We start from the raw sequence: 14,779 nt of genomic DNA on the forward strand, positions 1-14,779 counted from the left end.
GCATATTTAACCAGTTTATATTGTTTCCAGTAGCTTTAAGATAAACTAACCTTCTTAGCAGGGGAACTTGGTCTGAAAGGTGGTGCAATTCGCTTCTCTGGAGGTGGTTTCTTCACAGGTGGCAAAGGTTTGTCGTTAAAATAGGGATTCATGTCAAAATACTCCAGGGGGTACATATTTGTCTTGAAAGGCCCTCCTTTAGCCAAACGCTTGTGTTCCTCTCGTGCTTTCTGTAAAACAAATAAATTCAGAGGCAGAATCTTGAGCTTTTCAACTTCGTTTCATTCTCCTAGCCAAAACATTGAAAACATTCAAATTCATTCTTGAAAAAACATTCGCTCCGTCTTCTTTGTTCGTTTACTCAGGGTATTTAAGTAGCCTCCAAGTTTAATGGTTAGACTCTGAGTTTTCTAATCTTATTCTGACCATAGACAAATTTAGTTATTTCTCACTACATATAATGAAAATATATAAGAAAACTAAATTCAGAAATTCAGTACAAGGAAAGATGTGAGCTTTCCTCAAATTATGAGCTTGTAGGATAAGAATAAACTCTTTTTTGTTTCAGTTTGTTTTTTTTTTTTTGTAAGGCATCTAGCATAATACAATCTCATTTCTGACAATGATACAGAAGAATTATTATTGTTCTTGCTATTCACATTGTTTGGTAATTATTGCAATTGTTGCTTAAATGCTCCACATAAAAAAAAAAATTAAGGTCAAATCTTGATTGCTGGAACTTGTATGGGATACTTTTGCTTGTCTTAAAAAAATAAAATAACAATAAGTAAATCTTCATTTTTACATATAGTGATTTGTCTTCCTCCCTCCACCATCCAATAAACGAATATTGTGATTCTGAGCTGAAGGAAACACCATAGTGAACAAGAAGTTCATGAAAATTCTAATAAATAATCATGATTAGTACATAATAAAGATTTTATCTTTTTTACCTTTGCAATTATTTTTTCTAATTCATAGCCATCCGCTTCATGTGGATATTGCTCACCTATAGTAAGATTTGCATAACTGTAAAAAGAGAATGCACTGGTTAGATGATCAAAACTCAAAAAGCATTCAATAAAGGACTGCAAGAAGTAATGCTGTGAAGTTACCCATATCCAGTTCCTTTTTTTCCTGGACTAGTATAAAGATTCTTTCCAGGAGGAATGTATCTTTCTCTGGCTTTCAGTTGTGCACTGAAGTATGCAAACGGACCTCCTATGGTTCCATAATAGCTACCTAGTCCACATCTAAAAAGAGCAAATTAACACATTAATTGGATCTTTGTAAATATTTCAGGCTTTCCATATTTATTGTGCTAAAATGTTAGCCTGTAGAAAACCCAAACAAGCATCATCTCAAGAGGTAAGGATCAATCCATACCAGATCCACTGTGCATGGAACTACAATTATAGGAATTCCATGTACAGTATTATGGACACAAAAGAAACAAGATGGAAGTGGAGATGAAGTTCTGAGGACTCTTGTTATAAATAGGCTTAACAGAGGTGGTTTCAATTTTGCACCAGCAAGTAAAGTAATATTAGTACAGACCGATTCACAAACAGATATACAGAGAAATAGGCTAAACACAACACTTACGGCAATTTATCTCCATTACTGGGAAGGAAAGCTTTGCCCAAATTTTTCTTTGATTCTGCCAATCTATAACGTCTCCTTAGTTGAACAGGATTTGAGTAGGCTTCACCAGTGAAAATCCTCTTAAACTGAGGGTCAAAATAACCTGCCTGAAGAGCTGACAATGTTTTGCTCCCCTCAGATAGCATCTGTCTGTTCCTGCTTGCAGCTTCATTAAAAGGGCCTTTAAAAAAGTAAGAATGATTAAAAAAAAAACACTCAAAGTTAGTGCTTCTCTTAGACTGCATTAAAAAAACTAAGGATCCAAATGGCTGGGTGGCACAAAGAATGTCCTGCAGAGCATTTCACTTGTAAATCAAACATGTATATTTTATGATTTATATCACATAATATACATTGTGTGTAAAAGACTATGATATTGTAAAGACTATAATACTATGAGAAGGTATCCACAGCACACAGTTTTCATTTTCCACTGCCTACATTTGCTTTAGAGGCAATAGAGAGGGATCAGTTACTCCAGACTACAATTCAGAGCTAGACCTGACGCCTACTTATATACTATGAGTAATGCATGAGGGGAGCATTTGTTTCACCCTCCAATTACAGACCAGGTTGACCAGCTTCAATGTCCCCCAGTGGATTTTAGCACCCAGCAGCTTACTGTGGTGGAAGCAATGAGCTAGTGAGCCAGGGTTCTGACAGACACACTTGCCTCGGACAGAACATCACAGCAAACACATCAGAGGATCATTTGCATTTTTCACTTCCAAGTAACTACTGAGGGTCAGCTTTGCCATATCTTACCTACTACAACAATTTACTTATGTGTTCTTTCAGCAGGCTTTCTCTTTCTGAGAATTACATTATCATTATTTTTAATTTAGAGTTGTAATTTATGTTTAGAGTTGTTTTTTTTGGTTTTTTTTTGTTTTTTTTTTCTGTTCTGTTCTCACTCCTGTACATGAGATTCCCCAAAAAGACAAGAAAAGGAGAATGTTTTCGAAAAAAAGGCAGGACACACATAACACTATTATTTTACACAAGCACAGGAAAATACAACCTAGAAGTAAATTTTATTAAAAATAAACTTATACATTAATTTTGTAGTGATTCTATTATGCATACTTATTTTACTGGGTTTTTTGTTTCTTTGATATATATGTGCCATCATGCCAAGCATTTGTATCTAAGCAAAGATTATGTATGAAAAAACAATTGCCTCTGATAAAATGAAATAATAGAAAATAACGATCCTGAAAAAAAGATGGATACTAAAAGGAGTTCCTGTTTTTACACGGTGATTAAAATTAAATATACTTACGCATATAATGTGATACATATTTATCTCCAATGGTAATATAGCTCATTTCACTGAAGAGGCCAATCCTCTCCATATCACTTTTTCCTTCTACAGGCATGGCTGGGTGATAGTGTACCGCTCTAGAAGGTAGAATTATCTCTGTTTATGTGTTTTACTATAACTCCATAAACAGTCAACCCCTATAAACAAGCAAACAAAGTTTTTTTTAAGTAAAATTCAAGGAGTTTCGATTTAAAATATTAGCATTAACATAATCTGAGGAAACTCATCTGCAACATGATTGACTGTTTTGGTGCTTAAAGGACAAACAGATAATGTGGAATTTGGACACCATTTTACTTCATTTCTAAAACAAATTCAGAACATGGATGGAGAAAAAAAGTAAGAGGCATTTTTAGTAGAACTGGTGCAACTCACTGAATTTACGCGGGTTGGGTCAACATTTTCTAGCAGTTATCTTCAAGTACTGGGATTAGGGGTAGCATTAACACATAGCAAGACGCCAGCAGCCTCCTTCTTCAGCTTGGGGCTCTCTCTAGCAGTGGATTTCAATTAACAGTATAGAAGGAGGCCTCAAGGACAAGTCAGAGAGAAAACACAGAAGTGCAATTTTGGAAGCCCTCTAACAGCAGCCCAATAGCTGGTTACTGTGAATATTTCCAATTTCTTCTTGATTTCAGAGCAAATCATTTATAGTGAATGTTCACTTTTCCTTAACGCCCCCTTCAATGAAGACAGACAGAAGGGAAACGTCTGGACAAGAAGTCTAAGGAATATAAGGACTCGAACAGAGAGCAGGATGGGCAGGAGACTGATTCCCAGACCGAAACACAGCAGAATAAAACAAAGATCGTCGGCCGGAGGACCAGCGGGAAGGCTCAGTACCGCCACCACACGAACCGCAGCGCTACGCAAAGCTCAGGGTGCCCACGCTAAGCAAGCCCGGCCCAAAGCAAGTCCCACTCCGCAGCGATGAGCGTCACCGTACCGCCGGGCCCCGCTGGGTACCGAGCGGCACCTACTCGCCGGAACCGGCGCCTCAGCGCCCCGAGCCGCCCCAAGCGGCCGGCGGTGTCCTCCGCCCCCCCTCTGTTGGTAGCGGTTGCCTGGGAACGGCAGGCAGCCCTGCGTCTGCCTCCGCCTCCGCGCCGCCCACCGCGATCGCGGCTAGCAACCGCTGTCCTCGCTTCCTTTCTAATAACAGGATGGTACTAACGCCGTTAATCACACACCAAAAAGCCTACCTTACTGAATTTAGGTGAGATTTGCTACTGCAATTGCACGTGATACGAGGGACCGGACCAGACAGCATTAAGAAAGCTCCCACAGTCCCACATTCTCAAAACAATGTGGAATTAATGTAAGAAAGCCCATTTCAGGCTATGGCCATAGAGCCACCTGTCATAGGCAGCAGTGCTGAAGGACTTGCAGTTGAAGGAAAGTGTCTGTAGCTCATTCAACATTTTAAAAGAACAGATCTTCACTAGAAATTGAATTTAGTATTTAATTCATTAATACAAAGTAAACAAAAAGCCAGACTTCCCATCTTCAGGGGCTCTTCAGCCTTGACCATGATTTGCAACCCGAAAATCTACTAATTTTCCAGCTTGCTCAGGAAGGTGCTATACCTGACCCAGCAGCAGCTGATAGGAACAAGCTGCACTGAAAACAGGAGCACCCAGGTTCTGAGTAGGTAGTGGAATTCAGTTAAACCTGCCTTGCCCACTACCCAGGAGCCACCTCAGAAGTTACAGGTGCTACTTATCTGTAGTATCAGTTGGAAGTATTCTTCAGGATAGACACACGTGGGCCCCGAAACTGGGTTTTCCAATTCAATCAAAAAATGTTTGCTTAGAAATTAACAGAGCACAGAAGGATTCCCGTGTGTAATAAGAAGTTCCATTCTAATTCACTTGCTAGTGCAAGCAACTTCAGAACTTAACAAAGAAACTGCATAGAAGTGCAACAAAGCAACCAACAAGATTTCAGTTAAAAAAAAAAAAATGTTATTGAAAAAAAATGGCTTGAATTTGCAGCACAAGAGAAACCATTGATACCTGACCACAGCAAATGGAATACAAATCATTAGCGTATATCCTTTGGAAACTGAAAATATTAATAGATACTTTAGTTACATTTCAGCTAATTAACACATGCTACTGATGGTGTTCACCAGAGTGAGATTTTGCTGTAATATTACATGCATTCGCTACTTTTCTACATCAGTGAGAGATGATGACAGCACATTGATAAAAGAGCACATGGATGAAGTGAGGTACACTCTATCCTGATACTGTAGTGTACTTTATAACCTATATGAAATATAACCTATATGAAAGCAAAGGCAAAGAGTAACATTATGAAACAGTGCAGGTAATCCTAGTATTCTTTTTTTTTTTTTCTAGGAGATTGAAAAAATGAAGTATTTGTCCTCTTGGGCAGGTGCTTCACAGAACATCATGTGTATACAGGCAATTTTATACATTTTATAAACATGAATTACTAAGTGTATGGGAACTGCTGAGTCACAGCCTGAATCACTGACTGATCACCTGAGGCAAGGACTGGGTCAGCCATGGGAGCGCAGGTGAAGGCGATTCAGCTGTGCTACAGAAGGGGTGCAGCCTGGCTCCTCTTTTAGACTCCATTTAAGGGCTGACTGCCACTGGGGAAGGACCTCTTCCTGGAGATCCCTCCTTTGTGAAGTTTTTTCTGTGCGAGCCTAGGTCTTTGGATATGAGCGAGCATTCCTTTCTTGTTTATCCCTTCTTCCATTCCACCGCGTTAATCTTCCCAACTGTAACGCTAAACAACAAATCAAGTTTTTCCTCCAGATAAGAAATACGGGTAGAGCATCAGAAGTAACACACGAGTAACCTGCAGTGCTGCAGCGCCCTCTGCAGCTGTTGGGGAAGCTCTGCAAGTGCACCTGCAACGCAGGGACCGTGGGCACGTTGCTTGCGAAGACCCGAAGGTCAACAACGGAAGCACTGCACGTTGAGACGGAGTAGAATTAGCATTTTTAGGGCACTGTTTCCCTTTCTGGAATCGTAGAAACACGATGCAATTATTTTATTTTATTTTTTCAATTCTTCTGTCAGTATTACCTTCATTCTTATTTTGTTTAGATTTATTTCCCTGGATCTGCAAAGGCAATTTTTTAAATGTTCATCAGGTTTTACAGTGTGCTTTTGTCCTAGAAGAAAAAGCTTGATGCCAAATAGCAATGGTATGCTGTATCCCTACTAGAATGCAGCAGATTAAACAGCGTTTTCTCTTGTGTGCAGTGAAGGTAAGGGAACACGGCATGTTTAAAAAGGAAAAGTAAGCTTTGGAAGATCTACTTTTTTGCTCTCAGCCGAAGCTGCGAGAGGCTTTTGCACCACAAACGCTGCAGACACGGAGCGCAGCGGGTCACGAAGAGGGGAAGGGAGCCGGGCCGGAGCCCCCTGCAGACGAACAGGAGCGAAGAGCAGCTCGGGCAGCCGCTGAACAGAGGGAACCGCCCGCCCAGAGGGAATGGCAGCAAGCGCGGAAGCCCTCCCCTTGTCCGGTTAACCGTCCGAAGGAGCTCCAGCGATTTCATCGGCTTTCCCTCAGGGCCGCTGTTCCACAGAGCCGGCCGGCGGGGACAAACGTCAGTCCCCGGCCGAGAGCAGAGGCCAGCGGCCGGCCCACCCCTTCCGGCAACGGCTGCCCTGGCAACGGCTGCCGCTACACCTCGGCGGTGAGCGAGGCTGAGGGGCTGCTGAGGCGTCTGGCCATGGCCGAGCCTGGCGGGGAGCCTGAACAGAGCCCCCGGCTACCCCAGGGGGGCCCTGTGCAGCTGCCTTCTGAGCACTCTCAACCCGGAGGACAATCTTACCGGCCTCAGCAGTTAGAACCGGGAGCAGCTTCCAAGTACCAGGAGGTATGGCCTACATCTGATCAGCTAGGAGAGCTGGGAAAGCGTGGCAGTCAGTCACAGGCACCTTATTAGGACCTCTACCTGGACTGCTGGCCAGGCTCATACACCAGGACAAGTACAGCATTCACTGACCCCAGTGCAATATTTTTGTCACTCACAGGGAGCAGAAGAAAGCTCTTACAAGCAACATGTGCCAGACATAAACTTCAGTCAGGCACACACACTGGGACAAGACTCTCATCAGGCACAGGAGGTAAGCATGTATCAGACATACCCGCTAGGAACTCAGGAACCAAGAGGTGCCTATCAGACATACGGCGGACGTGATCGCTACCAAGCCTATGAACGTGAGCACGGACCTTATTTGCCACATGAACCAGGCTATGGACTATATCAGCCAGGCTACGGTCCATATGATGATCAAACACCAGATCCTGAACACCGAATGCTGGCGTGTCAGAATGCAAAAGCCTATTTGCTGAAGAGCAGCGTAACATCTGGCCTGAACTTGTAAGTCTGAAAAAGGAACAAAATTGAAAGGGGAAGAAAGTAGGAGTGGAAATAAAAGAAGTGTTTATGAAGGGGCAAAGGGATCTGTTAAGAAGGTAAGGGGTAGCAGAGGCTATAGAACAGGCAAATACATTACTGTATACTCAATGAATATTAAGATGTTATAATTATGAAATAAACAAGAGAGTTCAACAAAGCAGACTATGATAACAAAAAGAAGAAAAATAGAAGGCTTACCCCTATCCTGGGCTCACTCACAAAACACCAGCAGAGTGGATCTCCAGAAGAGATCCATCCCTACTGGCAGCCAGCTCTTAAATGGGTCTAGGAGAGGTGCAGCCAGGCTCCACCCCTTCCGGCAGCACAGGTGAATTGCCTTCACCTGTGTTCCTGTGCCTGACTCATTGCTCACCTCAGGTGATCAATCAGAGGTTCAGGCCGTGACTCAGCAGTTCCCATACAATTACAAATGCAGTATCTCATCACTATGTTATATTTGTGTGTCCACCATCTTTCAGAAAAAAAAAAATCCCGAGGGGAATAATAGAGTGCAAAGGGAAATTGATTTGAATGAGATTAGGTTTAAATTCTCCTGTAATTCCCGAGAAAGGTGTGGGATAAAAAAAAAATAGAAGACAGATTAGTTTCAAGTCTAATTTCCTGCAATGCTCCATTTTTTCTTTGATCTTTAGATGCTCATTCATTTTTTTTTCTTTGAAGACCCAAGTGATTAGTTTCTACATTTAATATTGAAAATGTAATATTCTAGGTCTTTTGTATAGTAGACCAATTTTATCTTCATTTATATCACAGATATGATCATCTTGTTAATATCCTAACAAAAATCCTGGATGAACAGCCCACAGATCCAGTAGACATACTTGAGAACATTAGCAAGGATTTGAAGGCAGCTCAGTTTCAGAAAAAAATGGATACTCTTCGAGACGAACATGAGATTCTTCCATCATTTGAATCTGCAGAAATGCGCAGAAACTTGTTCCTCAAGTCAGATGGAGGAGATGAAGAACAAGAAGAAGAGCTAGTGAGTTCTTATTAGAAAAAAATAGACACCAAATATATTGGAGAGATGGGTGGCAGGATGGTGGGAAGGGAAAGGAAAAAGGGGGGATGTTATGGTCTCTCTCATAGTATTGCCTCTCATGATCACATGAAATAATTGCACCCTTTTCACAGTCAAGCTGGTCCTATGTTTAGCTGTGAAGAAAACACAACTGGTTACTTAGTTGGGAATTTTGTTCCTGTAGTAAGTCTAACATCCTGAGCTTTTAAAATCATAGATGTTCTAGAGATGATGAACAGAAGGGAAGTATCTCTCACGTGCCAATTCAAGCTGGAACATTCCATCCAAAAATATGTGGTTACAAGAAGAACAACTACTGATGTAAAAAAAAAAAAAAAAAAAAAAAAAAAAGCCATTTCATTAAACAGGGAAATATTCAGTTTTCAGTTGCTTACATACAGATGTATTTGCAGCCAAAATAAAACTAAGGGAAATCTTGTAATAACTAAGGGATGTTAAGATAACAAATGCAGGTTTTCATATGAAGTTATCACTACGTACTAAAATGAATTGCCACCACAGAATACATATCCTAACAACTCAATATACATTTTTGCATCTTTACCATAGCCTATTACTCATTTTACAGTAACAATATATCATATGCAATATGCAATAGTAAAAGAAAAAATGGAGAAAAGTGCAATGTTCCAGAAAGGAACTTTGAATTTTTCATACTCTTGTCTATCTTCCTTTGACCTAAAAAACCTGTAATAATGAGACAAATTCCATACGAAACCAGCATTACTTCCACTAAATTCCCTTCCCTGCTGTGAATAATTTACAATCCTTATCCACCTACTGCCATGAAATGAGAGACGGATGAAAAACCAAATGTAAATTCTTAATCTTTGTTATTGGCCTAGTTCTGCATCCCACAAGCCAGCCAGAGCATTACTGACTTCAGTAAGAGCAGGAGCCAATATTTCATACTAGTCTTAAGAAATTCCCTCTTAATAATACAGGGAGCTTTATGACAAGGTATTAAAAAGGGCAATGTTAATTTCAGATAAACAGCGTTGACCTGGTGTCTAAATGTATAAAATACATTTTCTGTTCTCCCCAAATGCATCTTTCACAAACACGAAGAAAGACAGTAGTTTTGTTTCTGGTTGTCAAGGCCTCTTATATAGTTAACATGCATAAGCAATGAAGTCTTCTTGAAGAGCCTTTGTGAGAATTCTGACTTTGCTTATTTTGCAATAGTTAATAGTGAGTTTGAAATTTGAGATCTTACATTCTAAAAGCTGTCGTTTATTTGCATTCTTTATCCTTATTGTGGCATTTTGAATTTTTCTAAACAATAGTGAAAGATGTAATAAATGAATGCCTGCAAAGTACTTTGAGAGAGTGAAGTATGACTTTCAGTGGATATTTTTTTCAGTCTTTCAAATAGATACTGCTATTATTCTTCATTCTAACTCATGGTTTTGTTTACTAGGGAGGGACTCCTCTACCTAACATGATGGAAACAGCCTTTTATTTTGAACAGGGTGGAATTGGCTTGAGCAGAGATGAAACCTATCTCATATTTCTTGCCCTTAAAAAACTTGTTAGTGTTCAGCCAATCCAGACCTGTCGCTTCTGGGGCAGAATTCTGGGCCGGGAGAAGAACTATATTATAGCTGAAGTTCAGTACCGTGAGGGGGAAGAGGAGGAGGAAACAGAAGAGGAAGAGATTATTGACGAAGGAGACAAAAGAATGGATTTGGTCGAAGATGAAGATGAGGAAAAAGAAATAAGTGAACCACCAAAGTCTACCTATAAGCCCCCACCTGTCATTCCAAAAGAAGAAAATGGAACTGGGGCTAATAAATATGTCTACTTTGTTTGTAATGAGCCAGGCGAGCCCTGGGTGAAGTTGCCTCCAGTGACACCAGCACAGATTGTCTGTGCCAGGAAAATCAGGAAGTTTTTCACTGGTAGGCTTGATGCTCCCATTGTGAGCTTCCCTCCTTTCCCTGGAAATGAAGCCAATTACCTGCGTGCACAGATAGCTCGGATCTCAGCAGGAACTCATGTCAGTCCCCTTGGATATTACCGGTTTGCAGAGGAAGAAGGAGATGAAGATGAGGAAGGGGGAGGAGGAAGAAATGACTATGAAGAAAACCCTGATTTTGAACCTCTTTCTGCATTTGAAATGGTGGAGTCTCTGTCTACGTGGGTACACCATGTATCGAGTATTTTAAAGCAGGTATGTGCTCACAAATTTCACCTGACCTCAGATACCATTCACTCCGTAGTACTAGCTTCCTGTATTCTTGAGCTGCTGTTCACTCCAAACATAAGGACAATTTGGTATAAACGCTTATGTCATGCAGTGGTGTTTCTTGGGCCTTCTGTGTTTTTAAGGGTTCAACTGGAAAAGAGCATACAGGCCTGCACAAGAAGGATGGAGATAGGTAGGAATTTGCGCACACATTTCAGGAACTTTTTTGGACTTGAGCTCAGGTGTAGGGGGAAAGGATGTTCTGTGCACCTTCTGTGCATCTTCACACCTCCTGACTGGGAAGAGATGGATAATGTCAGCATGGCTGCAACCAGTAAGGCCAGCAACAAGTTAATATCCCTTCACAAAATGAATATTGAAACAAATGTGTGCTTTAAGATACAATCTCAGTAAGAACAGGATTTTTGTTTTCTTGCTGAAGTCCAGCATCTATCATCAGCATGGATTGTTAAAAGAATCAAATACAACAAAATAACAGAAAGATCATGAGAGAAGTATGAGATTATTCTGAAATGGTAAGCAGGGATAAGTAATGAATGAGGGATAGAGAGACAACAGTCTGCCTACAATATCCCAGTTGTGGAATATATAGTCCTTCTTTTCTCCCCCACTCCCTCTTGTGTATGTGTGTCTGAACCACTTACTTAAGCTGGCTTATATTCTTTCGCTGATTGCTGCATGTATTTATGATTCTTCCTTGTTGATGATAGGGTCGCTGTGTTTGGTTTAACCCTTTACAAAAAACAGAGGAAGAAGAAGGTGAAGAGGAGGAGGAGGAGAAGGATGAGGCGCCAGATGAACTACAGCAAGAAATAGGACCTCCTCTTCTCACTCCACTCTCTGAAGATGAAGGTATTCTTCAGGGAGCACAAAGTTTTTGATAGCAAATCCCTGGAAATGCTAGCATTTAGGTAGTAAACACTTGAAGTGACAGGCCTCTGGTGCTTTGTGGAATGATGTAATTTGCCATTATTCTTTTGCAGAATGAATCAAATGCAAAGTGGTTACCAGTACCAACATTAAAACTGTAATCTCTGGGTTTTCTAGCTAACAGTCTTGGTCTAGCTAACAGTCTTGGAGAATAAAGAAAAAATTCCTCAGACATGTCAGGCTACTCCAAGCTCAAGACAGCTTACATATTAAATACATTCAGATATCTTTCTATCATCTTTATAGACAAAAAAGCAGGTGCACATGTAAATAAATGTGTACACACATGTATAGATATATTAGTGAGAATTTATATTCTGTAGCATGTTAACTGCAGCAAATCATGGCAATATGCAAACCTGAATTTTAGATTATAGCAGTAGCAAATTATTTTCCTACTCTCCATTCTTTGATCAGAGTAAAATACGAATTCAATTTATCCATCAGCATTAAACAATCTTTGACAAAAGAAACAGCAGTGAGTACTACTGCATTTCAGGAGCATGGTATTTTCTGTGTGGCTGCTGGCATCCATGAGATACCTTCCCATGCAAATGACCTGTCTGAATACAGTGCCTATATTAATTGTGACTTAGATCGTCTAATGTGCATCTTAATTTAATATTGCGTGAATTCTGTAACAGCCTTGTCGCTCAGTCTTAAATGCAGTGGCTCTTAAGCCAATTTATTCACAGATTGTGTGTTTGACTGTCTCCAGGAATTCAAAACATCCCTGCTTGGACAGCTTCACTTTCTCCAAAGCTGACCCCTCAATATGCTGTTGCAATCCTTCGGTCAAACCGATGGCCTGGAGCATATGCTTTTGCATGTGGCGCGTGAGTAGTCAGTTGACATAGTTATAACACAAATTCTACACGCTGAACACATACGTATCTATTGAAGTCAAATCTGGTTTACCATTAATTTACTGAATTGTAACTAATCCTGAGACTGGAAAATACAGCTTAATAGCAACAGTGTGTGTTCAAAAGCAAAAACGAGGAATCACTGGAAATAGTACCATAAAGCAAATGGGTGTAAATATCCAGTTAATATTTGGCTGCGGTCCTCAATTTAAAACTTGTGTTCCTGAGTTTGCAATGCTTTGATGCAAATCTTAAATCTGTAGTTCTTAGTTCCATTAGTTTCCACTATACACAGTGCAGTTAACTAAGAGTGGGAACTTTTAAATAGGCATTGTAGAACTTTTAAACTGGAATTGGAGAAATGGACCTATGTTACTAAAGTGAAGTGAAAGTCACATTGCAAAATAGAGAAGTGACAGTATAGCATGCATTGTTTTAGCACTGGGAGATTTTTAAGTGGAAGGTATAGAATCACAGAATGATTTGGGTTGGAAGGGACCTCCAGAGATCACTCATTTCTAACCAACCTGCCATGGGCAGGGATACCTTCCACTAGACCAGGTGCCCAAAGCCCTATCCAACATGGCTTTGAACAGCTCTTAGCATGGAGCAGCCAGAGCCTCTCTGGGCAGCCTGTTCCAGTGCCTCACTGCCCTTAGAATGAAGAATTTCTTCCTTAAATCTAAGTCTACCCTGCTTCAGTTAAAAACTATTATTCCTGATTGTATTGTTAGATGTCCTTGTAAAAAGTCTCTGTCCATCTTTCTTATAAGCCCCCTTTAAGTATTGAAAGGCCACAGCAAGGTCTCCCTGGCACATTCTCCAATATGAACCACCAGCTCCCTCAGCCTTCCTCTGCAGATGTGTTCCAGCCCTCTCATCACTTTCATAAGTGTTGTCTGGACTTGCTCTAATAGGTCTGCATCTTTCAGAGCTGGATTAGTGAATTCATCAACGCTTGTTAGAGATGGCTTTTTGTAAACATACCTCTTACAGGGAACCTGCACCACAGCGACTGTGTGCACAGCAGAGTAAGGAAGCCTGTGAATTATCACAGCTGATGTTCTGCTGGGGAGAGTTTGTGTGATCTTTCACTTTTCTTTCTCAGGAAATTCGGCAATATCTACTTTGGCTGGGGGCACAAATACAGCCTGGGAAACCATACACCTGCACTGCCTCCACCTGTGCAGCCTGAGTACCCCGATGGGCCGGAGATCAGGGAGGGCACAGACCCCACGGTGCAAGAGGAGCTGGCTTTCAAGGCAGCACAAGAACAAAAAGCTCTAGAAGGCATGGAAGGAGAGGAGGAAGAGGAGGAGGAAGAATTTGAGGAAGGTGAAGAGGAGGAGGATAATTAAAATAGAGGGAGAAAAAATGCTTCAAAAATTCAAACGCTAGTTTAATAGGAGGATGATTAAAATACAGAGGAAAAAAAGTTTTAAAAGTTTAAACGTTAGTTTATTAGTGTAATAAAGCAACTGCAAAGTACTTGCTGTTGAACTTGAGTGGAACGTACTTCTTTTTCTGATCTCTGCTCACTCCTCACCGCTGCTCCTTCGGTCACAGAAAGACGTCCAGTCTATGGGTGAAACCACACAACTCAGCGCGCCTCACTGCGCCGCACAGCTCCCAGGCCTGGGCCGGCACCATCGCCACCGCTGAGCGCTCCACAGGCTGTGCCACCATCCTCGCCTCGCCCCGCTTTCCCTTTCTCCCCTCCCGGCAGCTGTTGCCGAGTGGCCGCTCCGCCGAGGCGCCTGCGCAGCGCGGGCCAATAGGAAGCGGCAGCGGGAGCAGTTCAAATTCGGACAGCGGTTGCGGCACCGCCTCTTCAGTCTGCGGGGCGCGGGGGGAGCGCTGTGGGAGCGGCGCGCGTCTTCTCGTGAGCGCAGCCTTTTGCCCGGCTATCGCGGGGATGGCGGAAGAGGGGGCCGTGACGGTCTGCGTGCGCGTACGGCCGCTCATCGCCAGGTGAGCGCCTGTCCGGGTAGCGGGTCTGAGGGGGGGAGGCTGGCGGCGGCGGCGGCACTGTGCGCGGCCCCGGGGGGTGGACCGGGCTGGGGGGCCTGACGGGAGTGGCGGCCGCGGCGGGTGGGCAAAGCCGCAGCGTCACCTGTGCGGTTAACGGGGGCGTCCTTTCCTTTAGGGAGAGCGCTCTAGAAGACAAAGCGTCGCTCTACTGGAAAAGCGAGGGCAATGCCGTTTCGGAAGTGAATGGTACAAAAGTCTTCAGCTATGGTAAGAATGCGAAAGCAATTGTCATCCGGCGTTCCCTTATCCTCACGATGTATAGCAGGCGATTGACAAATCAAGAACACTATCTCAGAGT

At 42.1% G+C, this 14,779-nt stretch overlaps 3 protein-coding genes across 11 annotated transcripts in view; 2 read left to right on the forward strand and 1 right to left on the reverse strand.

The window, feature by feature from the left end:
- CUNH4orf47 (chromosome unknown C4orf47 homolog) overlaps positions 1 to 14,135 on the reverse strand; it is a 94,525-nt gene extending 80,390 nt beyond the window's left edge. For all 9 annotated transcript variants that reach the window (XR_006167619.1, XR_006167620.1, XR_006167622.1 and 6 more), the window contains exons 1-6: positions 13,967 to 14,135; positions 2,927 to 3,105; positions 1,606 to 1,825; positions 1,116 to 1,253; positions 954 to 1,029; positions 51 to 230 (exon numbers count right to left, since the gene is read on the reverse strand). Coding sequence is in view for 4 of the 9 variants with exons in the window: in XM_042811844.1 (XP_042667778.1) it covers positions 51 to 230; positions 954 to 1,029; positions 1,116 to 1,253; positions 1,606 to 1,825; positions 2,927 to 3,023 (711 nt within the window). In the remaining 5 variants the exon portion in view is untranslated. The remainder of the gene's footprint in view (positions 1 to 50; positions 231 to 953; positions 1,030 to 1,115; positions 1,254 to 1,605; positions 1,826 to 2,926; positions 3,106 to 13,966) is intronic.
- LOC122156745 (radial spoke head protein 6 homolog A-like) lies at positions 6,690 to 13,869 on the forward strand. Its single transcript, XM_042811840.1, has 7 exons — positions 6,690 to 6,836; positions 6,994 to 7,343; positions 8,157 to 8,385; positions 9,866 to 10,618; positions 11,365 to 11,506; positions 12,303 to 12,420; positions 13,559 to 13,869. Exons 1-7 carry the CDS (start codon positions 6,690 to 6,692, stop codon positions 13,806 to 13,808), a joined length of 1,989 nt encoding a protein of 662 aa, XP_042667774.1. The 3' UTR covers positions 13,809 to 13,869.
- Positions 14,136 to 14,365: 230 nt separating the features above from the next.
- CENPE (centromere protein E) overlaps positions 14,366 to 14,779 on the forward strand; it is a 38,774-nt gene continuing 38,360 nt past the window's right edge. The window contains exons 1-2 of the mRNA XM_042811875.1: positions 14,366 to 14,421; positions 14,597 to 14,688. Coding sequence (XP_042667809.1) covers positions 14,366 to 14,421; positions 14,597 to 14,688 — 148 coding nt within the window. The remainder of the gene's footprint in view (positions 14,422 to 14,596; positions 14,689 to 14,779) is intronic.

Source organism: Centrocercus urophasianus, unplaced genomic scaffold, assembly GCF_019232065.1.
Source record: "Centrocercus urophasianus isolate 14NV4802_14NV808 unplaced genomic scaffold, USGS_Curo_1.0 seq_13, whole genome shotgun sequence".
NCBI classification, from domain to species: Eukaryota; Metazoa; Chordata; class Aves; order Galliformes; family Phasianidae; genus Centrocercus; species Centrocercus urophasianus.

Excerpts from the sequence above, each read along its gene's own strand:
- LOC122156745 (XM_042811840.1), top strand. The coding sequence starts at position 6,690 with ATGGCCGAGCCTGGCGGGGAGCCTGAACAGAGCCCCCGGCTACCCCAG. Across the intron at positions 6,837-6,993 it reads CAGCTTCCAAGTACCAGGAG|GGAGCAGAAGAAAGCTCTTA; the intron begins GTATGGCCTACA and ends TGTCACTCACAG. Across the intron at positions 10,619-11,364 it reads TATCGAGTATTTTAAAGCAG|GGTCGCTGTGTTTGGTTTAA; the intron begins GTATGTGCTCAC and ends TGTTGATGATAG.